Genomic DNA, 24,575 nt, shown 5'->3' on the forward strand with positions numbered 1-24,575 from the left:
TCCCTGGCCCCTCTAGGCAAAGGGCGAAGGAACGGCTTTCGCTCTCAAAATCTAGTATAAGGTTGGTTACTGGCCTGCTTACAGGTCACTGCCAACTCAACAGACATTTAAATCTTATTGGTATCAGCGATGACCCACTATGAAGGGCCTGTATGGCCGAGGAGGAAACTGCCTCTCACGTTCTTTGTAGCTGCGATTTTTATGCGGCTCAAAGGCTAGAGCATCTTGGGATGCATCAATTGGAAACTAACGACTTCATTAATATACCGGCCAAAAGTATTTTAAGGTTTGTGTCGGAGATAGGACTTTTTTAAGTCATAGGTCAGGGGTGCACAATGGACCTAAGGTCGAAGTGCATGGTTGGGCATCCATGCCTCCCCGCCCCCTTTCAATAATAATAAAAAATATGCGGAAATATATTGGAAACCAGTATGTTTACAATTGGTTTCAGATATAACATTATTCCACTAAATGTTTAAGACGATTATGACATATACGCCTGTTTGTGGAATTGTATTTTTATTGTTAAATAAGTTAGTGATATTGGAGTTCCCTTTCTATTTTTGTTAATCAAGTTTTTTTAATGGCGTTTGAAATTAGACTTTTGTGATGCTAGTTCAATTGATAAGAGTGCGAAATATAATTTGTTGGGCTAAACCGATATTTGCTCTAAGGCAGTTGCGACCACGATTCACTCGAAATGTAATGTCGCGAGAAAGCTCCGTTGAATTACCTACTTTTAAATATGTAAATAAAAGTTGTTTTAGTTTATTCTCGACTTGTCAATGTCTCTTTTCTACTAACTAGTATAATATTCTTCTCTAACCTTACCGAATAATCTTCAGCGCCGAAGGAAACGCATTGCAAATATGGCACCAATAACTATCAAATTTGTTTTCCAATAGGTTCTTAATAAATTTGTCGAAAGGGCTATTGGAGTTGTATGAGTTAAATCCCAGTAAGAAATCAAGTGGAAATCTTTTCCAATATGAATAGAAATTAAAACCAATGGGTCAAATGTTTAAAAAAATTCGAATATAACTTTTGAAATAATTAGTGTACAAAACAAGTTTGAGAAATTTCAAAAAAATAGATAGGGTTTATTTAAGTACACAAACTTTGTACATTATACACAAATCTTGAGTATTGCAAAATTTTCCGTAAGTATCAAAATAATTTTTAAGTAGATCTTCAATTGATGCCAAAGGAACCTTTCGGGGCATGTTGCGAGAAATTCTTCTAGCCTCATTCTTTGGAAAATATAAAATGTTTTAATGTTTCTAAAAACTGTTCAACAAATTGATGAAAGAGCAAGGAAAAGGTAAAAACCAAATTATCGTAAAAGTACACCTGCTCTCAGTTATGCACGGAAATCATTTACTTTAATCATATTTGCATTGTTATAATTTTTAGGTTGTTATGCTCTATACAGGGTCTTTTAAATTGATCGATCCAAGCGTTTTTCTCAAAAACGACGTGACCGAAATTTTCAGGGTATATACAACGCATAATAATTGCTAGGAATGCTCTTGATGGTGATGAGGAAATCCCCAGTGGAGGTTCACTTCATTCCACATATGGAGGTTGAATGGCCCATCTCTCACAAACGAGCACTCATCGGACACTAGTAGATGACGCAGAAATTCCTGGTCTCCATCTGACATGATATTGAAACAGCTGCAAGACTCGTAACGGCGTTGCATGTCCCCATCGCGTAGTGCTTGGTGGAGTGTCGCTCGGTAAGTTTTTATAATAATAATAGTAATAATCAGCTAGGCTAATACCCAAGGCACCAATTTAGGCCTAAGTCATCAAGCGACATATTTATATGTCGGGTACCCGAACTCGTAACTCGACTAAGAAAAATGCCATACTCGTCGATTATCGAGTATCAAAAATTTACATATTCGGGTACTCGAATAAGCCACCTTTCTGAATTCGTTGGGTTATTCTTTTCGGGTGAAGTGAACTACAGCGGCCTCATTGAATTTTATATTAATTTTGGTTGCGACTGATAGACCTTGTCACGTAGATGCCGAGGGTATTTTTTATTTTGGCCGCAAATGATTATTTAATATGTTAATGTAATTTTAAAAATTTTTATTTTTTGACATTTTCACGTGTTTCGTTGTACTTATTTCCGTCGTGTGTTCGCCGACACCTCAGTTTTGTTGTCCTAATAATTTCCACGTGATATTCCCGTACTTTATAAAATCAATTACAGGTTTTGTTCATTTTCTAGGTGTTTTGCATCTTTGGGCCACAAACGCTTTTTTCTGGTTGATATTAAAAGTATATACTTGATGCGTAAGGCTTGGTACTGTCCTCTAGGTCACGTTATATATGGCTCATCGCTTTTTATAGTATGGGGTTGGGGAGGCGCCACGCGCCACCAGCGCTTGAGCGAAGTGAGTGTGCGGCGCCGTCAGGCGCCAATACGGGGAATTTAGTAACGTCTTTTACGTGTTTTGGAAGCAAACCTGTTCTCATTTTTGTTACTATTTAAGTTGATACCATTTCACTAATTACGATGCCACTAGCATAGACGAAGAACGGGTAAACCCTGGACACGCGACGTACGCCTCTATCCGCGAAAAAATGTTAGTGCCGTCAGAGGCGCTGCTTGTTTGTTTGCTGGTGAGCTCACGCTCCACCCTCCTCCTCCTCTTTTATCAATTTCCGGTTTCGAATCACGTGGGTCGTGGAGATCCCACACGTTTAAGCTAAGGCTTAGCAATTGGAGTTGAATAAACGATGAATTTATTGATGAAATGTTTAATGGTGAGTACTATTTCTGTATTTCACTCTTCCTAACTGCCTCAATATTATAGTTTTTTTTGTAATTTAGACTGTGATGGCTTTAGGCATTGTAGGTGACAAAGGCCTATTAATATAAAATCATGCGATTATACAAATAAGCGCTTTCTACTATCAACACAGGATAAATATAAAATCATACTTAAATTATAAATTCATGTTTTATTGCTTTAGGGAAAACACACGGTAAATTGTCGATTATGTCTAATAATCTATTTACAAATAACACACTAAATGCAAGACTGATTTAAACTCACATGATAAGGCTTACAATTTACAAAACGGCGTAACTAACCTCGACTATGACCCCGAGACCGGAAATTGGAGAGAAACAAAAGTTCGCGTTTGCGCAGTAGCCGTTATTTTGATGACGGCCACTAGAGGCGCCAGCGTCGCGCACCAGCAAATTCCGAACCATTTTCAAAATATATCTCTCTACTGTGGAAGGCGTACATCGCGTGTCCAGGGTTTACCCGTTCTTCGTCTATGCCACTAGGTACGATTACAGAAGGCCAACCGTCAATGCTCGGAATGATGCTGGGGCGCGTCAAAAAAGTGGTGTCGACGGATACACGACATAATTATTTTTTAGAAAAACGTTACTAATCCCCTAAAAGGACTTACTTTTTTTAAATTAAGTTAATTAAATAAATTATCATTTGCGGCCCAAAAAAATTAGTTTCGTAATCTACGCGTCAAGTGCTACATTCTCCACCAAAAAAAAAGCAAAATTACATAAGGCCGCTGTAGTTCAATTTTGCCTTATTTTCCCCATCAGGTTCGGGTACTCGACTATTCGACGAGTATTTTACAAAATTTTGTGTTTCCGCCGCAATAATTTCAACGCGAATATATTACTATATTTCTTTTCGTCTCCTTGAATTCGGATGACGCTTTGGCGGTTACGGCGCTTAGGTTACTTAGGTATCAATTTAGTAGTTTAAATGTTTAATAATAGAGTTAATCAGTCAACTTATCTATGAATTTTAAAGTTTTAAATTCGTTATCAAGTTTAATATAGATATGAATAATCAAGAATACCATTATTAATAAATAAAGAAAATTGCCCGAAAAAACTCGATCGAGTACTCGAACGTTTTTCTTAACTACTCGAATAAAGAAATTTTTGGCTTAATCGAGTACTCGATTACCCGACTCGCTAAAAATACTACCCGACTCGACACTCGACGAAAAAGTTTTCAGATACTCGGTACCCGACTCGATGCCTAAAACCACTACTCGCACAGCCCTAAAAGCCATTAATTCAAGTGGGCGGGTTACAATGCGTAGGAGGGTGGTGGCAAGACCTTCATGCCACGCGAGGCAACAGCTCCCTACACTAACTATTACCGTTAACCTCAACGAGTTTTTATGGAAGGGGAAACCGAAGAGCTCGAGGGAAAACCCCTTAAAACAGTGGGGAGAGGACTTGCCAACTCAACGCATAAGGATTTGTTCCGATGACAGTTGAAAACTCTCCAGACATAGTTATCTGATAAGCCAAGGTCAATGCTCGCAGTTCTGATACTCGATAGAGGATAAGCATTGAAGTACCCCAAGATCACATCTTCCATGTCGACTTTGTTTCGACCTTGTCCACGGAACCCCGGGTTGATGTTTCCGGTATTAATTAAGTCGTCGATTACTCGGAGAACAGTTGTGTGACTAGGTCGACTGTTAGGATAACTATTTCGAAACAACTAACTTAGTAAATGGGCGTTCCGATTCCCTATACCATGATAAAGCTCAAGCATATATGGGCATGCTGTTGTAAAGAATAACAAGGCATACTTAATTTGATTTAGTAACTTTGAAGAATTATTTTATTAGGCAGTGGTATCACTTTAAATACTAAATGGTTAACCAATCATTGTACGTTTAACAAAACACATAAATAGTGGTAGATATGCCTATAGGTCTAAAAATATATACTACGTCCTAAAATCATCTACTCTTATTCTTCATTTTATTTAATGAATTTTGAACGTTTTTTTATCGAAAATCCGAAGTGTTAATTCCAACAAACGTACGTTTTTGTTATTTGCTTATTTTGGTTTAAAAAGAAGCTATTGCTTCCTTTCATCATCTTGTCTTCTTTCTGAACCAATTGTATTCTTATTTTTTTTCAATATGCTCTTCAACTTTCATATTGACACTTTTTGTTAGCAACCTACCGGTGAAAAAATAAATTTTCGAAAACGCACAAAAATGCTAAGATATTTCTGGAATTTACAATTTCAATTAATAATAATAATAATAATAATAAAAATAATAATAAAAAGCTTTATTTCAGAATATTCCTATCAGTTAGATACTGGTTTACATAGGAGTCCTTGTTATTAATTTAAATTAAATCTAAAATCCAAAACCAAAGAATGGATAATTAAAATACTACAATTTTGTCACCAATTTTCAATTAGATATTTTTTTAGGACTTTTTTAAAAATATTAAAAGAGTTCTGACTTTTTAGCACTGCTTCTAGTGAGTTCCATAACCTTATACCATTTACTCTTATGCTTTTATTACTAAATGAATTAAGGTAATTCTGAGTACTAAAGTTAGTATTCGTGTTTCTTGTGACATACTTATGGTTTTGATTGAGGGACGAGTCGAATATTTCTAAAACATATCTGGGACATTTTTTGTTATGGATTTTGTACATTAGTAGTAAGGTGTGATAGTTCGCTCTTTGCTGTAAGCTCATCCACCTTAGCTCCTTTCTTGCTTCTGATGCTGAAGATCTTAGGGGTATATGTAATATGGCTCTGGCTCCATTATTTTGCAAGGTTTGTACTTTCTTCAGATTTGTGTTGGATGCAGCATTGTAAAATATATCACCATAGTCAAACACTGATTGCACTAGGGCATTATACAAGATACAGAAGGTTTCTTGGTTGAGGCTTGATATATACGCTTTAAATAGCCAGAACTTTTGCTTTACTTTGGTGAATGTAAAGTCAATGTGACAAGACCATTTAAGCTCATCGTCAAAGATTAAACCCAGGTATTTAAATGTATTAACCCTCCGAATTTCCATTTTCGGCAGCTCCGTTATAATTGATGCGATTTGTTTTTTGGCCTTATTTGGTGAAAAGATCATAAAAGCAGTTTTTTGATGTTGAGGTGTAACCCTCTAGAAAGTAATACATTACGCATTCTCAAGATTTCCTATTGCATTATTTAGGTTTTTATCTGAATTGAGCAGTGTCATCGTCAGCGTATTCAATTGACTTTGATGTATTTAAGGCTTTGTGGTTATCACTAGTGTATAAGTTAAAGAGTAGGGGTTCGAGCACACTACCCTGGGGAATTCCGGTTTTAACCAATAGTGGTTTAGAGGTGTTCCCATTGACTGATACTACTTGCGTTCGTTCACCAATCCAGTGATGCATTTTCTAGACCAATCCTCTTTAATATCTCAATTAAAGTGTTGTGTTTGACCCTATCAAATGCTTGGACATGCCGAGGAATGCTACTAAGAGTTGCTGTATGATGCGCTCATGTAAATTCAGGGTACATGTCATTGTAGAATGGCCTGATTGCATGTGGTAGAATATCTCGTTATTGATACAGTACTCTAAAATCTGATTGTACGCACATCGTTCTGGTGTCTTGGATAATTCTTGCAGGATTGATTTGCCTCTGTAGTTTCCCGGATCCTTGTGATCGCCGGCTTTATGAATTGTTATAACTTTAGCTCCCTTCCACCTAGATGGAAACTGCCCCAGTTGGAAAGATTTATTTATGATTTGGGTCAGGACTAGAGCTCTAATAATTGCTAGTCCTTGAACACAGTTTCGGTGCTTACCTCCTGGAAATAGAATATAGAGTTCCTGGTCTCAGTTAATGCCAGTGGATCTTGATGGCACCCTAATGGACTTGGTGCTTGACGATTAATGAAGTACTCATTTGGGATGTCCGATGGAATATTTATTAATACGCCATTGATTTATAGGGCAGTTAGTAGGTTGGTTTTTGGTTTTATAAGCGCTCTCAATACTTTCCACATATTTATCGTGTTTCCTGGACCATTTAGTTGTTTCTTAAAATAGTTATTTTTTCCGGCTTTGATTAAACTAGTAACTCTATTTCGTAGGCTGCGGTATAGCTTTGCCAGGTCGGGGTTTTGGTGAGACTTCCTTTTTATCATGTCGCGGGTGTGCATCAGGTGTTTAATATCGTTGGTGATCCAAGGGGATATAGTGATCGACTTACGTTTGTGGATAATGGGTGCATTGAACACTATGAGTAGTATATACCCTGAAAATTTCACAACGTCACGTCGTTTTTGAAAAAAATGCTTGGATCTATCAATTTAAAAGACCCTGTATACATAATTAAGATAGATACAATTATGGGCGTCAACATAGAAGATAGGTTTTTGAAACTTTCCCACTGCTGGTCAAGCATGAGCCAATAAAAGGGGGTCATACCAAAAAGAAATTAGAATTCTTAGAGCCCATACCCAAAGCCTAAGAAGTATTTTTGAATCTTAGAATACAGACTATTCCACTAGCTGCCCATAGGGGAACACATTTATCTTAACAAAAACATATTTAAAAAAACATGCCCTATACTATTTTAAACACCACTACAACACCAAATTTGATATAACTGTTATATAATGATTTTACTTTACTCTAAGAGGACTACACTAAATAATTGATCAAAAATATTTACTTAACGAAACAAGTATAGTAACTTTACAGCAATCCAAACATTTGCTAAAACTCTAGAATTCTTTTTGTAGCATTGTTTTCGGAATTAAGTTTTGAGAATATAAAAATATATTTTCACAAATTCTAATAAAGAATATATTAGAATCAGGGAAATATTGCGATTGTCTCAAATCCTACTATTTTGAGAACTGAATTGGACTTAAAACTTAATATTTCGGAACTAAATAAAAATAAATTCACTTTATTTATATATTATATTCGAATCACCTGTATTGCATTATTGTCCTAAAAGTATAGATAAAATATCCCAAAATTCTACAGTTTTTCTTAATTCAATTTATTCTGTTATTTTTTTAAACAGAATTAAGTAAGTTGGCTATCATCTCTAAAGGAACCAAAACATGTGTTCACATTTAACTATTTTGGACCTCAACTTTATTAAAAAATATTTTGCATGAGAATCAAATTTATTGTAATATTATCTCAATAAAGGGTTGCCACGGCTCCAGGAAATTAGGCATTAAAAGTCCAGGAATTGAAAGTATTTGTAAAAATTCAGGGAATTTAAAACGATGTTGAAAGATTAATGAAGGTGATCTAAAGTTCCGCGAATCTTTTGGTTGCAAGTTGCAATAAAACGTTTTATAGTCACATTTATACTAAAATATAAGCTGTATAAATTCATTTACTCCTATGAAATCGTTGGCCTTAAGAAGGAAAATCTAAAAAAATTAACATGGATTATAATTTATTTTATTCTATTACTTTTAATTATAGAATCACATATATTGCCCTTTTGTATTTATACATACCCAAAACATTACCTAAATTGTTTTCTTAGAATTTTGAAAATATCTAGGCTTAAAGATTAGAAATTAGCTTCTTCTTATATTTTGTTACGAGAATTGAATACAATGGTTTATTATCTCTATAGTAACCTATATTCTACTAAATTGGTTTCTTGAAATGGGATCTAATTGGAATTAAAATTTAGAGCCCAAAAATATTATCTATTAATAAACATTCAGAGTGCCCTATATGTGAGCAGTCCATTGCAATTTATAGTGAAATTCTTCACCAATTATTGCATGGCGGTCGTTATTCAGCAGACATCTTTTACGCTTGGGCTTCCGTTGAATTCCAACTTGTTGAGGTTAACGGTAATAGTTAGTGTAGGGAGCTGTTGGCTCGCGTGGCATGCAGGGCTTGCCACCACCCTCCTACGCATTGTAACCCGGCCACCTGAATTAAAGGCTTCAAAAGTCGCTTGATGACTTAGGCCTAAGGTGGTGCCTTGGGTATTAGCCTAGCTGATTATTATTAGATATTTATATCAAAAGTCAAAATTTAGGCCAGAGATTCCAACAGTAGACCGGTTTCGCCCTTTTGGGGCTCATTAGTACTGTGTAGGAACTCTGATGAGCCCCAAAAGGGCGAAACCGGTCTACTGTTCGAATCTCTGGCCTAAATTTTTACTTTAGATACATTATCTATTGTCATCCAAATTTTTACCGAATTATCCTTCATTGCTTACAGAACTCAATCCCAACTTTATATTTTTAACTATTAATAATAATAATAATAATAATAATAATAATAATAATAATAATAAAAGCTTTTTATTCAGATATCCTTTTCAGTTACACTGCTTTACAAAAGGGTCTGACACGTTAAATTAATTTAATATTAGTTAATTTAAATCATTATTTGACCAATAATCCAACACACTTCTATTAAATATTTTTAAATTTCCACAATTCTTAATTTCATTCGGTAAAGAATGCCAGAGTTTAATCCCATTTTCTTTGGTACTTTTACTATTCAAAGTTTTTTTTTAATTTTCTGAGTTTCTATAGAAGTTATTGCCACTACCCCGCGTATTATGATTATGAAATGTGTTACCCTTTGGGAACAATATCAATATATAGCCTGGGTGACTATTGTTATTAACTTTATACATAAATTGCAATAATGCTAGAAAGTATATCCTCTCTAAAGGCAGCCTGTTTGAAGTGTCTGTACCAATATAAGGGCAGAACCTTGTCACTTTATTTACAAACCGAGCTCCATAATGATAGATTGAATTGAGTTTTTTTATTTGTTTTAAACTAGTTGAAAAGTAGAAAATTATCCCGTATGTCATTATTGGTAAGATTAGAGATTTATATAAAGTATTTAGAGTCTTCGTATTTAATGATCTCGGTAATGGCCTAAGAAGCCACTGCCATGATTTCACCTTATTAATGGTGTATTCGATATGTTCATTCATCAATCATCACCCCAAGGTATTTAAAAGATGAGACTCTTTCAATATTATGATTTTGTAACGCTTGTATATCTGGGTATACCGATTTAAGCTGAGGTGCGATCAGCATAAATTGTTTTTCCTTAAGATTTGTAATATCTGACTGTATCATATCCATTAAAGATGGTACGTTAGTTGATTCGTTTAATAGCGAGTTGTCATTGGCATATTCAAACGCGATACTTGTTGCTAGACAGGTATAATAATAATCAGCTAGGCTAATACCCAAGGCACCACCTTAGGCCTAAGTCATCATGCGACTTTTGAAGCCCTTAATTCAGGTGGCCGGGTTACAATGCGTAGGAGGGTGGTGGCAAGCCCTGCATGCCACGAATATCTGCAGTGTATATGTTAAAAAGTAAAGGTCCCAACACACTTCCTTGGGGTACTCCACTGTGAATAATTAGAGAAGGTGATATGTAACCATCCAATGCTACGGCCTGACTTCTATGAGTAAGATAAGATTTAAACCAGTTACTTTCATTTCCCTTTACACCATACCATTCTAGAATATTAAGTAGTATATGATGGTCCACTGTATCAAAAGCTTTTGATAAGTCAACAAAAACCAGTACGACATACTTTCCCTCTTTCAATTTTACAATCAGCATTAAAAAAATGGTTTATTCTTAAATATTTTATTTTTAGTGTAGTAGCTCTACAGTAGCCCAAATTCATAATTTGACTTAAGTCTAAGAGAACATATTAGTATGAAGTATATTTTATTATGGTCTCTATAGTAACCCAAAATATTGCTAAAATTCTCCTTTTTTGCTTACGTTCTATAAATTTAAAGTATGTTACATTTTCTAACTGTAAAAAATAAATTTCATTTATTTTTCAGCATTTTTAATTAGAATTAATCAAGTGTATTGTTATGATATATATTTAATAACAGTAAAATATCCTACAAATTCTAGTTTTTCTTTAGAATTTAAGATATTCTAATATTTTTTATAAAAGAATCAAGTATATTTAACCTATTATCATGAATATATTTAACAATGAATATACAACTGTATAAGATGTCGCTTTGAAAAGGGCGGTAGCTTATGAGCCGAGTGACACGATTTACATGTTTCTAAGCTCCAATCAGGAGAGACGTTTTTTAAGTCCTCGATAGGTCATAGCAGACGGTATTATTTGTTCAGGAATTAGCTTCGACGGGCTATAATAATGTTTCGGGATTTATGAAGTTTAAGAGATGAATGTATTGAAACATGTCAGAAGTCGCGGTAAGTGATATACAATTGTTAAAAGCAATTTTAACAACCACATGTAGCGTTTTTGATAATCTAGAAGTAAAAACAGTAGGCCCGGTAGCCTTAAGCCTTGTCACTGCTTTCTTTTTTTTTCTATTTCCGGACACGTGACTAATGCCGTCACTAGATAAGCTCCAACCTTATTTCTAGGTTCTACCAGTCGACCCTATTGCCGTTGTATATTCATTGTTAAATATATTAATACTATTATCTTTACAGTTACCCAAAAAGTTAACTAAATTCTACACATTTTTTTTAGAACTTTGATGAAATGGAATACTCTCGCTCTACCAAATTTTGAATTTATTTTATTATAATGCTTTTTATTATAGAATCCAGTCTATAATCTGTAATGTACGTAAATCAAAATGTTCAATTATCTGTACAATAACCCAAATTCAACAACTTTATATTTTGAAACTACAATAAAAAACTTTAATATTTTATGCAAGAATCGTGTTTGGACTACTGTCTCAATAGAATTAAGCTATAACATTTTTCCAGATTCTAGGGATTTAATTTTAGTATTTTGATGAAATGTATTATTCTAGACCTAAAAATTAAAATTAACTTAAATTCTATTACTTAAAATAAAATAAAGTGTATTAGTCTATTATCTTTATAGTTATACCCAAATCGTTCCCTAAATCCTATAATTTTTCTTTTAGAATTTCAAAGAAATTGAATTTTCTAGAACTATTAAAATTTATTTTATTCTAAGACTTTTCATCATAAAATTAAATGAACCAGCTTATTATTGATTTAAACATGAATTTATTCATATTGAACCATGAATATAGTTTTTTTACTCACCTCTCTACTAAAATATTAGTTAATTCAATTACACCTGACAAAAGTAGAATATATTAATAAAATTGTCTAGTTTTAGCCTAAAAAAGGTCAGGGAATTTCTAAAATAAATGATCATAGAAAACAAAGAAAAGTCAGGAAATTTAGTAAGAAAATATCAAAAGGCTTATCGAACTTTAGATCACCTCATTAATTTTCAAGATCATTTTAATTGAAATTATATTATTTGGTACCAAAATACAAAGTTCAGATCCAATTCAATACTCAAAACAGTATGATTTGAGACAATAGTAATATATACTTGATTCTAATACATTCTTTATTAGAAATTTTTTAAACATAATTCCAAAACAATTCTTTAACAATAATTGTATAGTTTGGGCATATGTTAAGGTTGTTGTAAAGTTAGAAAATTAATACACTTGATTGTAGTCCTCTTAGAATAAAGCTCAATTATTTTTAAAGTAGAGTCCTGTCTATTTGTAAAGTGTGTAAGATAAAAGTTTTCACACTATATGGGCAGTGAAATAAGTCTGTATTCTAAGATTCTAAAATTATTTTTAAGGCTTGGGGATGGGATTCTAAAAATGTTTTTAGTATGACCCAATAAAAAGTAGAAAATGACTCAAAACTTTGTAGCCACTCAACGGCAAAAACTTTAAAAGAGGAACTACATCAGTAGGTAACAAGCCATGTGAAGTATTTTTTTAAATACGAAATCACAGGCCTAGTTCTCACCGAGTGTTAACAAAATATTTTACGCAGCCTTTGCATTCAAGGGCAACGCTATACAGCAATGAGCTATCCGAGAACTTGTAGCCATATCCATTTTAACCCTTCTCTCACATAGCTCCCAGATTTTTAGCAGGCCAAAGACTTTGTACGACAGTCAGGTCCTGCTTTTATTGGCCCATGTTCTAAGCAACTAAGGACTTTAGTTTTTCCACATTTTTATAGCTAGACTTTTAAGTAGAGCAGAAATAATTAAATTTCATAGTATCGACACTTAGTTAGTTAAATGGTGAATAAACAATCCAGAAATGAAATAACATACCTGAAGATATAATAATACTTTCAATGGTCTTGCTTTTTCCAGTTTTGCATCACTTTTCCTGTCAATAGTTTCTAGAATTTCAACCAGATCAGTAACACCATAGCTTGATAATGTTTGCGACATTTGCCATATTTCTGATCTAAAACCGGCAGGAGTATCTGAAAACAATAATTAACAGTTTTTTATTTATAGAAACTATACACAATATTTATGTTATATGGTTAAAAGTTATTTTCGAGAGGGGTCAAACATTTTATTTCACTTTCAGTTACAGGATTCTGAGTTTTTTGGAAATAGATTATTTTTTTGAGTCTTCCATGATAAGTCCACAGTGAGACAAATCTAGAAGATTATATTTTTACCAAATTGTATGCAGGATATTGGCAAGAGTCCAACGTTTAAACAAATGTTTAATAAACGTAATTAAACAATGGTTTAAAAGAACGTTTAAACAATGGTTCAAAAAACGTTTAAACAATGGTTTAAACTAAGTGGTTTTAATTTTCTTTTTAACGATTAACTCAAAATTGTTCCCAATTATTTGTATATTTTCTTAACAAAGACTGCCAAACTAAAATTAAAACATCTTCTTGGCCAAAAAACTGCTTAATTAAACTAGTAATCAAACATTTCATTAGCATTAAATTAATTTAAAAGATTAAAGGGCAACGCAAGTGGCCATGTAGGGGGGCGCTTGATTGGAACTATGTTTTCTTCTACAAGTCGTAAATTGGTTTTCTAGGGTGGATGTTCAGACTTTAAACGTTATCTCTCTTTGATTAGTTGTTAAGTTGTAGGTGGAGAAAGAACATCAATAAATAACTAACATAACTGGTTTTAATCAAAATATAAAAGGAATAATATTATTCAACAAATTACAATAGATTACAACTGCACCCACGCCATTCAGAGTTAGAAGTGGGGGAGAGAGATTAGCTGTTAACTGATTGATGACGTCATCATTATTACATCATCATAGACGCTGCCTTGTGGTAAGAGTGTAAGACGGGGTAGTCAACAAGGTACGCCGTATGGCAAAGTCTTAAAGAAATTTAGGTTTGATATATCACATTAGTGTTTTTTAAGAGTTTTTATATTATTGTTCAGTATATAAACGAAAGCAATTGTGGTAAATTTTGGATTTCGATTCCGATCTATCTGAAACTATAACGATGTAAATAAGCCACTTATTAGCATAAATAAAATAGTTTTAACCTATTCTTTCGTATTACCTTCCCTTACTGTCACGATATTCAGAGGATTTTATACCGCGTGGAAACCCTATTCTCCTTGGTGTTATTGTGATGTGTAAACGTTTAGTCACTTTGACCTACCACCACTAGGGGGCGTCATCATGCAGGTTATTTTATTTTTTTTTCTAATCAGTCATTTCTGGACTAGCTCATCTAGTGATAACTTCGTAGATTATGTTTTCCCTAACTTACTGTACATAGCTTGTAATTATATGAGTTTAAATATTATATAACAAAATAAACTATGTTCGTTTAACCCAAATATTAGTGCTTTATTTTCCAAACCTCAACAAGTGGTAGCAGACGCTTGGTTACTTTCCTCAATGTGGCGCCGATTTTAGGACGATTTTAAAAACGAGCCTATTTTCTTCATTGGACATGCTTGGTATTTGAAAACGTTTTTTGGCCAAGGGTTTGCTGTTTGCATGATGTATCAAGGTATTGTTTCAGTTGAAATGTATTTTGAACAAGATGTTTCAAGTTAAAGAACTTCAAACCAAATAAGTCAAGATAACAAAATGGCGGAAGGCATATCTTTGGTTGCTCATATGACTAAGTTACATTCAAGCAATAATTATAGAAGTTGGCAATATGAAATTAAAATGATTCTAAACGAAAGATTGCTTTGGGGAATAATAGATAAATCTGAAACTGCGCCAGGCTCAGAGGCTAAAGAGGAACTGAAACAAAAATATAAAGAGAGAGAGGCCAAGGCTTATTCTATATTAGCACTAAGCATTAATGAAGATTTAAGAAGTATAATAGAGGGTGTACAAACTGCTGCAGGCATATGGGATGCTCTTCAAAATGTTTTTGAGCCTGAGTCAAGAGCAAGAATTGCTATCTTTAGAAAAGAATTTAACAACCTTGAATTTCAAGTAGGTTAAACCTTGCCTGGGTTTATAGGAAGAGTTATGGCAGTTAAGAGACAGTTGCACAACGCTGGGAAGAAGATCGATGATGATGAAGTTGCGTACCAACTCATTGGATCGTTGCCTGAGTCATATCAACCTTTGGTTCAACATATGTATCAATTAGATGATGCAGCTTTTACGTCGGAAGCGATCAAGAACATTTTACTGGCCGAGTATGGGAGGCAAAGCCGAGCGGTTTTTCAGGAATCAAACGGTAATGCATTAGTTGTCCAGAAAAAGTTAAATGGTTCAAGAGAAGATAACAAAACCGGTATAACTCACTGAAGCAACGAGAAGATAAATTTCAAGGAATTTGTTACAATTGTCAAAATAGAGGACACAAGGCGGAAAGTTGCCAACTAGAAAAACCCGGACGTGGGAGGAGTCTCCGGAGAGGCACTCGGGGTCGGAGAGGTCGTTCAAATGAGATGATGTCAAGACGGGGTTCTTGGCAATGGCTTTTTGTACATCCAACGCCACAGACCAGTGGATTATTGACTCTGGGGCAACGCATCATTTTTGCAACCGAAGAGACTGGTTTAGTACATATACTGCATCTGCGGAAGATGATGTCAAGATTGGAGTTGGGAAGATCAAGTCCGAGGGGTTTGGAGATATCTGGATTGAAACTGACAACCATGGGCGCAAGCAACGATTTCGTCTAAACAACGTTATTTATACTCCCAGTATGAGACGAAATTTACTGTCAGGGAGATTAATCGATGAAGCTGGTTTCAAGGGTGTAATGAAGAGATCATTTTTTACCATATATTTTCCGGATGGAGAGTTTGCTTTCCAAGCTAAGCTGCAGAATAATCTATACGTACTGGATGGGAGCGTCATACATGACTATGATTGTCAAAAAGAAGTGGGAGAATCTTATGACACTGCAGCAACGAAAAACACTCCCAATGCTATCGAGATATGGTATCGCAGACTGGGTCACATAAATGAAAATGATCTTAAATACATGGCGACTCATGAAATGTTACATGGTTTAGAAGGCGTAAAAGGGAAGCTAGATAACTACATTTCATGCAAAATCAGCAAAAGTACAAGTCAATCATATCCACAAAATAATAATGGCATCAAGAGTAAAGATATCCTGGAACTTATACATTCCGATGCCTGGGGTCCTGCTCCTGAACTCTCTATAGGGGGAGCAAAATATTATGTATCATTTGTAGATGACTACAGTAGACATGCAAAGCTCTATACAATGAAGACTAAGGATGAGGTTTTCAAATGTTTTGAAAAATACAAAAACCTTGTTGAACGACAGACCGGAAAGAAAATAAAAACACTGAGAACAGACAACCGAATGGAATATTGCGCGGGATATTTTCAAAGGTACTGCGAAGACATTGGAATACGCCATGAAATAACAAATGTTTACTCTCCTCAAATGAATGGAGTGGCGGAGAGGATTAATCGAACTTTAATTGATATGGTCAGAACTTATGGACAGGAGATGAGTTGCCAAGTAATCTTTGGGCAGAACTCGTTTACACGGCTGCATACCTGAAGAATAGAATGAAGCAGGCTAAGCTTGATAATCAAGTACCTCTGGAACGTTTGGACAGGTCACAAACCGAGCGTAAAACACCTGAAACGAATAGGATGTCTATCATTAATACATGTTCCAAAACAACGAAGAAAAAACAAATTACAACAGAGGGCAAAACTAGGAGTTCTTGTGGGCTATTCTTTTTTCACCAGAGGTTATAGAGTCTGGGATCCAGAAGACAAGATTGTAAGAGATACTAAACATGTCACTTTTGATGAAGAAATGATTGGGGTCCTTCATATTCAAGATTCTGGTACAGTCCAAAAGCAAGAACATGGAATCATACAAGTCCCATTATGGTCAACCTCAGAGCCGAATGTAAAGAGCGTAGAAATTTCGCTAGACGAAAATAAGGATATACATTGGGAATCACCAGAAGAGATTCAGATTCCTACCAAATCAGATGAAGGGACATCTGTAGTCAAAGAGAACCCAGAGGAAGGGTATAAAATTATTCCGGAACTACCTGACAAATCTAAGGATGAATTACCTGATTGCTGGAGTCGGGAGGTTCATGTTCGTAAGAAGGGGCAAACGAAAGGAGATGTTGATATTTATTATAAGGGTCCTTTTGGAGGAAATACCTTAAGATCGAAACCTGATGTGGCAAAATATCTCCAGGCGCACAATTTAAATTTAGATCTCAACCTATTCGATTTTTCGAAAAAGAATTTGGATATTTTCCTATCAGATCTACGTGTGGAAGATAATGATGAAGATAAATACGCAGCATATCATGCAGAGGTTATAATACCGAAGAATTATGAACAAGTAATCAAGTCACCTCAACATCAACAATGGCAAGAAGCAATGGAGGAAGAGATGAAAACGTTAAACCAAAGAGATGTAATAGAAGTTGTTCCAAGACCAGAACATAAGAAAATCCTAGGTTGCAAATGGGTATACGCACTTAAGAAAGACAACAACAATCAAATCCTACGTTACAAAGACAGATTAGTGGCACAAGGCTATACTCAAGTAGAAGGAATTGATTATGAGGAGTCATTTTCACCTGTAGTTGATTTTTCTTTGATACGAATGTTTATTGCCATTTTTGTAATCACAATGGGATGGATACACTTCCATCTAGACGTAAAAAATGCATACCTATACGGAACCCTAGATCAAGAGACGTATATGACAATGGTACCTGGTTTTGAAATGGCAAACGTTTTATCACATTGTATTAAATTGAAGAAGGCTTTGTATGGATTGCAACAAAGTGGGCTGCAATGGTTCAAGGAACTTGACCGATCTTTTAAAGAGTTGGGTTTTCAAAAATTTCCCGGAACAAATTGTATATATCACATACCTTATCATGTCATAATCCTAGTATATGTTGACGACCCTTACAAAAATTTCACACAACCAATTGACAATATTTTGTCAACTATAGAGAAACTTCGACTTTTTGGGGCAACTAATAGGCAACCAAACACAACTTTATTTGTTGAGATTTTCTAGTACTTATAAAGAAAATTAATGGTTTAAAGGTTGCTATAATGTTTGTCAAAAATCAGCTCAACTGTTGTCTCCTAAAGATTGCCTTAAAGTTGCTGTTAAAACATTGCAGGCTGAATATTCAGCAAAAAATATAGTAAATGATAAAAAGGGATAGGATATGCAAAAGGACTACTCAGGGTGACACAAGACGAGTTTCAAAAATTGCCACAAAATTATCAAAACGTTGCCAAAGACTATTAATATAAGAAATCAGTGGCTTCGCGCGCAATAGATGGCGTTTGAATTTCGTCAGTTTCCCGCGCGAATTGAAGACATAGGGAAAGCTACAACGCGTCGTCCACTACCTGATTTTCTGGGTGAATTTTCCAAACACCGGTGGGGCTCTTTCACTTATATCATGGAGAACGATGCCATTTTGGACGATTTGAAAAGGAAATACGAAAGTAATTATCATAAATCACTTAATTTACTTATTTTTCTCGAATCAAACATTTAATTTTCGCATGTGATTAGTTTTAGAAAGCAATAATCAACGGTTAGAGCTGGAAAACAAACTTCTCCGAGAAGCTTTATTTGGAACCACAGAGGCAAAGTAAGTAATATCAGATATTTATATTACCAAGAATGTATTTATTTATACTCAGGGAGAATGAACATGTCGAGACTATCGACGGACACGTTGAGCCCTTAACCCCGTCACGCTAAGGGGGGGGGGAGGAGGCGTTCTTATTTTTTGCGTCCTCGCAGCGGCAGCGTTAATCGCGTCGAAAAACGTAATTTATAAGAGCCAATGAGATTGCAGTATTATTTGATTTTATTAAAGCGGAGGAGCATACCGGGGGGCCCAACGGGTGGAATTGGAGAAACGCTAAAAATAATCGACATATTCATTCTCCCTGAGTATAAATAAATACATTCTTGATATTACATCTCATACGAGAAAAATGCATCAGCCGCAATTGGTGCGATTTTAAGATCGAAGTACACCACCGGGGAATTGGCGAAACTTAGTGCTAAAGGAAAAGGGGCAAAAAAAGGGATAGAGCCGGTTGTTTGGGATGCAATCACTGGTGTGTATGGTTTTTATGATGGTTTTAAAATATTAAACTAATTATTTTTAAAGAAAAATTTGCGAATTCCTTAAATTGATCTTATCTTTTGTAAACATTTTAATATATTATTAATATAAATTTGATATGAGATATATTTCATTTTAAAACTATAATTTTCCAGAACATGTTTATTTAGGTTTTTTTTCTGAAGGACTTATTAGTGTAGACTAATTATATCGCTCAGTCCTGTTGGCTGGTCATGTCCAAACCCAGTTTTAATTTAATTACATGTAAAATGTAATGGAAAATATATATCTACTCCTGAAATTTAATATTTTAAGATCCTTATTTAAATAAGGGATTAATTTTTTTTAAAGATCAAAATTAAGTTTGCTGTTACTATACATTTATATCTTTTAGCATTCATTGGAAAGTATTTCAAGACTTCTAAATTTAAGGAGAACTATTTAGTGAAAAAGATTAACAACAAAGTGACTGTGGCCGTGAGGCAAATGAGGAAGATAAAAGCCAAGGAAAAGTGTGGTGGTGAAATGAACCCATTGCAAGGAGAAAAAACTAGTGACAGTGACATGTCCGAATATTCTAGTCTCTTGTAAAGTTTGTTTAATTATAATTAAAGTTAATTTTGGTTGTATATCATTTTTTAATTATTTTACTACAATTACTACAACAGTTGGGCAACTTTTTGACATTCATAAGCAATTTCCCATTGATTTTAACGCTATTTTCAAGCTACTTTTGGAAACAATTTTTACATAACTTAAAATCAGGCAACCGTTGGGCCTCAGTTGCGCAACCGTTGGGTCTCGGTTGCGCAACCGTTGCGCAACTGTGGAGCAATATTTCGGTAACTTTTTAACAACCTTTGAAGGCAATTTTTGGAAGATTTAATGCAACAACTTTTTAACGATTATTAGGCTAACGTTTTTCGGTAAGGGGACTTGGCAGTACTAGCGAAGAATAATAATATATTAGAAGATACGTACCGAAGATTGTCTGAAAAGTATGAATTAAAAAGACTGGGACCTCTGAAGAAATTTTTAGGTGTTGAATTTGAAGATGTAAAGAATGGAATGATACTTCACCAATCGACTTACATCAAAGAAATGGAATACATCTGGAGAAAACAGTCAACCAGCCTATGAATTCAAGTGTAATATTGACGAAAGAAGATTTCCCAGTTGAAGAGGCAGAGAAAGAACATATGAAGAAATTTCCATATCGTTCATTAATAGGAAGCTTATTATTTATAGCCCATAGAACCAGGCCAGATATTCTGTTTTCTGTGATAGTTCTATCGCAGTTTAACAGTAATCCAAGGTTTCAACACTGGAAACTTCTATGCCAGCTCACCAGATTCGTATTATCAACTGCAGATTGGGGATTACATTATCAGAAACAACAGAATACCAGATTAGTCGCATACACAGACAGTGACTATGCATCAGATCGAGATTCAAGACATTCGATAAGCGGTTATGTATTCTATGTCGGAACATCACCAGTCATCTGGAGAGCTATGAAGCAGAAAAGTGTCACACTATCTACGATGGAAGCAGAATTCATTGGTATATCAGAGACTGTTAAAGAACTTTTATGGTTGATGCCCATAATCAATGATTTACACATTTTTGGTATAAATTGTCCCAAGACATTAATTTTCTGTGATAACCAATCCGCTATACATTTTACTAAAAATAATATTGAAAAATATAATTCTAAACATATAGATATAAGATATAAATTTACTAGAGAAAAATATGCAGGTGTTTTTGATATAAAATATGTTAGATCTAAAGATAACGTTGCAGACATATTTACGAAACCTTTAAATTCGGCAAATATGGAAAGGCTATGGCAGATAGCGCATGCGCAGTCGTTCTTTTTATCTATAAGATAATTTACCTCCCTGCATGGCCACTTGCGTTGCCTTTAAACATACCGAATACATTGTTTAAGTGTTGTATAGATGGCAAAATAGGCCTGCTCTCAAGAGAAAGGGGTCAATTTCTACCCCAATTTATAGCAGCTGTTCAGCATCCAACGGTGATTTCAAATTTTTTTTAAATATAATAATTTGTATAACATAATAAATATGGGTCCTAATTACTTAGATTAAAAACACAACAGACAAGTTATTCTATTAATAGACATTTCAAAAATATTCCCAGTCCACTACTGCAATAACTGTTTTAGTAATATAACATTTTTGTTCAAGTAATTTTCTTTTCTTAATGTTACAAGATTTTAAATGGAAAATTGTGCATGCCTTAATTGATATATCAATTTCAAAAAGTTATTTTTAGTTTAAAATCTTGTACAGCCTTAATTTTTTAAAAATTAAAACCTTATATTGTTTAAAATAATAATATTGTTTGTTCATTTTACTAATTTAATAAAGTAAAATATTTATTTATACTATTTTAAAATGAGTTTTTATTAAAAAATTTTAAAAAAATTGCAATTTTTTTGAGTGATGCATTAGAGTAGAATTCAACTTACCAACACGACGAACAACAAAGCCATTCCATGTCAATCTAGGATCAATGATATATTCAAATGGGTCTAAATTTCCATGCTTTTCTACTGGAAGTTTTTTCAAAACATGTTCAACTGAAGGTTCATCCACACTAAAAAAAAGAAAGACAAATGGTACTAATTTCCTATAATCTTACAGAGAACCTGAATAGCATTAAATTTCATTCTCCAAAAATTGCCTAAGTGAAACACAGTACCACTCTTCCCCAAAACTGGGAGCCCCAAAGCATAAGGAGCTGTTGGTTCGCATGTCATGAAGGGCTTGTCACCACCCTAGCCACGTCAATTAATGGCATTAAAAGTAACTCAATGACTTGGGCATTGGGTATTAGCCTAGCAGATTATTATTATTATTATTAGTGAAGGTGGGGTCAAAAGCAAATGGTTGTATTGTAAAATATTCCCTTTAAAAAACTTATAAATAATTGGGGAGCTGATTTTTGACTGAGATGTAACCTCATAATTGGAGTTCAATATTGGTGGTTTCTGGCCTTATTTAACCCTTCCCTAGGGCCAGGCCTGAATTTATACATGTCACTTCGTACATGGTATACTTCCACACTTTGGCGAGAAAATAAGACCCATTTTTATAGTCTAGTTCCATACCACCTTTGATAGGTAATAAAATATGACACAAAATACATTGAATTATCAAATTTAAAGATTAACGAAATGATGTTTGTGCTCTTATTAATTTACCATGTACAGAAGGTTCCCGTCTGAGCTGCCAATAATAAGTCTTATTTTGCTAACCAATTTTTTTTTGTAATAAGTAAATACAATACCAGATTGGACTACGTAGAACTGCTACTGGAAGCGTATAAGAAGAACGTAAGCTGTTATATAAAGCAATGTACTGGAGTTTGAGGACATTTAACAACACTACGTCTTGTTTGTTAAATAAACCAAACCAATTTCCATCCACATTTCCGATAACAGTCAAAGTTTCTGCCATAGTGATATTTTCTCTAAAAAATAACAAATAGAAACAAATACCAATTTTACCAAAACAGTTTTAAGGTCAAAAGGGGTCATCTAGAGGTAACAGAAAAGAGTTGACTCATAGATTTTTTATGTATAGTAAAAAAATACTTAGTATGTAAAAGAAAAGGTTCAAACTGATGAAAAATATAGTGCCACTAAAAGGAAACCAAATTAATGCTATGCAAATATCATTTTATTAGGATTGAATTGAATATCAAATATTTTTTCAAGGGTTGTCCAAAATCAAATCAAACACATAAAATGATGAATAATTTGTTACTATATGGAAACCTCATATAGAGAACCCTGAATAGTAGGTGAAAAATATTCGTAAGTCCGGATGTAAGTGCATGCGGGAAGTAGGGTTTAAGTGTTGATGACGTTCAATGAAAATTAAGGATTTAACTAACACATGCTTTTATTCAACTATACCTTATAGTACAAACAAATCAAATAATTTAAGGTCGGAGCGATTCTGACTTCGTTTTAGCCTGGCTGCTCCTTATAATGGCGTAGCTCCCACCAAAACTGGGCCGACATGTGGCGACCTCTTGTGGCCAAAGTCCTCCCTATAAACACCAGGCCGTGGTTTTATATTCCACCGCCAAGGCCCCCATTACACTGAACCGTTCAATGAACTAATTCGAACTGAGCTCTAATTTCACCAAAATGCCAGATGTAAAAGTAATGAATGTGATAGATGAATTTATAAATTCAGATGATTAGAGCTCTGAATCCTCAGATGATGAAATGGAAACAGTAGAACGTATTTGACACTGCGAGAAATGTTTGTACAAACGTTTTACATTATACTCAATTGTCAGTAGCTATCATGAAAAAGAGTTTAAAAGCATGTTCAGAGTTAAGCCTAAAGTCTATGAAGAGATAGCCAAGAAATTTGAAAGATCTGAATTTCTTCTAAGGATGCCCCAGCAAGGTAAAGAATTCCATAAACTTTAATAATTAATTACACATCTAATGGTGTAAGGCTCGTATGACTTCACGAGGAAAACATTTATTATATTCTTGTGGTTTGTTTGGCACCGGAATGTGTTGTACGACACTTTATAATAATAAAAATAATAATAATAATAATAATAATAATAATTAGTTAGGCTAATACCCAAGGCACCACCTTAGGCCTAAGTCATCAAGCTACTTTACAATGCGTAGGAGGGTGGTGGCAAGCCCTTCACGCCACACATACTATTACCGTTAACCTCCACAAATTTTTATGGAAGGGGAAACCTAAGAACTCGGGGGAAAACTCAATAAACCAGTGGGAGAGATAACTTGCAAACTCAACGCAGAAGGAGTTATTCAGAGTTTTCACCCAGTGCCACAATCTGGGTTTGAACCCAGCTCCTCTTGCTACAAGGCGAAAATGCTAACCACTCCGCCACCCCACCTAGATAGGTAGATAGATTTGACATTACACAAAATGGCGTTCGAAACATTTTAAAAAGAGTTAATAAGTTTTTTGACAATACGTCATCAAGTGTGATTCGTGGGCCAGAAAAAATAAAGAAGGTTTAATAAAGAAGTTCCAATGGATTTAGGTAATGCGTGTGTTAAGCAAGAGTTTGGTAGTTTCTGAACAAAACTGATTTATGTGGGCTCCCAGCCAATATCCTCTGAACAATTATAGGTATTATAGGTTTGAAATCCCTAAATTATAGGTTAAATATTGGTTTAAAATGATCAAAATATAGGTTTTTATAGAATCAAAATTCACGGATACTTAAACTTTAATAAAAAATATCACAAAATTTTGACAGAACTATCACATTTTAACTTTTTTGGAAAATTACGAATCAATAACAGGGTCATTCCACGACAGAGTGACCCACCTTG

General features: G+C 34.3%; 2 protein-coding genes across 4 annotated transcripts in view; one reads left to right on the plus strand and one right to left on the minus strand.

Annotated features, from left to right (window-relative positions):
• Positions 1 to 1,089: 1,089 nt before the first annotated feature.
• The window catches only part of LOC149943221 (PMS1 protein homolog 1-like), a 57,676-nt gene continuing 34,190 nt past the window's right edge, over positions 1,090 to 24,575 (minus strand). For 2 of the 3 annotated variants that reach the window (XM_090177090.1, XM_090177089.1), the window contains 4 exons: positions 22,523 to 22,705; positions 21,702 to 21,829; positions 12,929 to 13,086; positions 1,090 to 1,250 (listed from right to left, as the gene is read on the minus strand). In XM_090177090.1, the coding sequence (XP_090033216.1) occupies positions 1,101 to 1,250; positions 12,929 to 13,086; positions 21,702 to 21,829; positions 22,523 to 22,705 (619 nt within the window). In that variant the 3' untranslated portion in view covers positions 1,090 to 1,100. The remainder of the gene's footprint in view (positions 1,251 to 12,928; positions 13,087 to 21,701; positions 21,830 to 22,522; positions 22,706 to 24,575) is intronic. The other variant, XM_090177091.1, reaches the window with a different exon arrangement.
• Positions 18,306 to 19,255, plus strand: LOC149943222 (uncharacterized). The gene is made up of 3 exons (XM_090177119.1): positions 18,306 to 18,569; positions 18,640 to 18,718; positions 19,102 to 19,255. The coding sequence occupies exons 1-3, from the start codon at positions 18,398 to 18,400 to the stop codon at positions 19,235 to 19,237; spliced, it is 387 nt and encodes a 128-aa protein (XP_090033245.1). The 5' UTR covers positions 18,306 to 18,397; the 3' UTR covers positions 19,238 to 19,255.

The sequence above is a fragment of the Leiobunum rupestre genome, chromosome 6, assembly GCF_980474605.1.
Source record: "Leiobunum rupestre chromosome 6, qqLeiRupe1.1.hap1, whole genome shotgun sequence".
In the NCBI taxonomy this organism is placed as follows: Eukaryota; Metazoa; Arthropoda; class Arachnida; order Opiliones; family Sclerosomatidae; genus Leiobunum; species Leiobunum rupestre.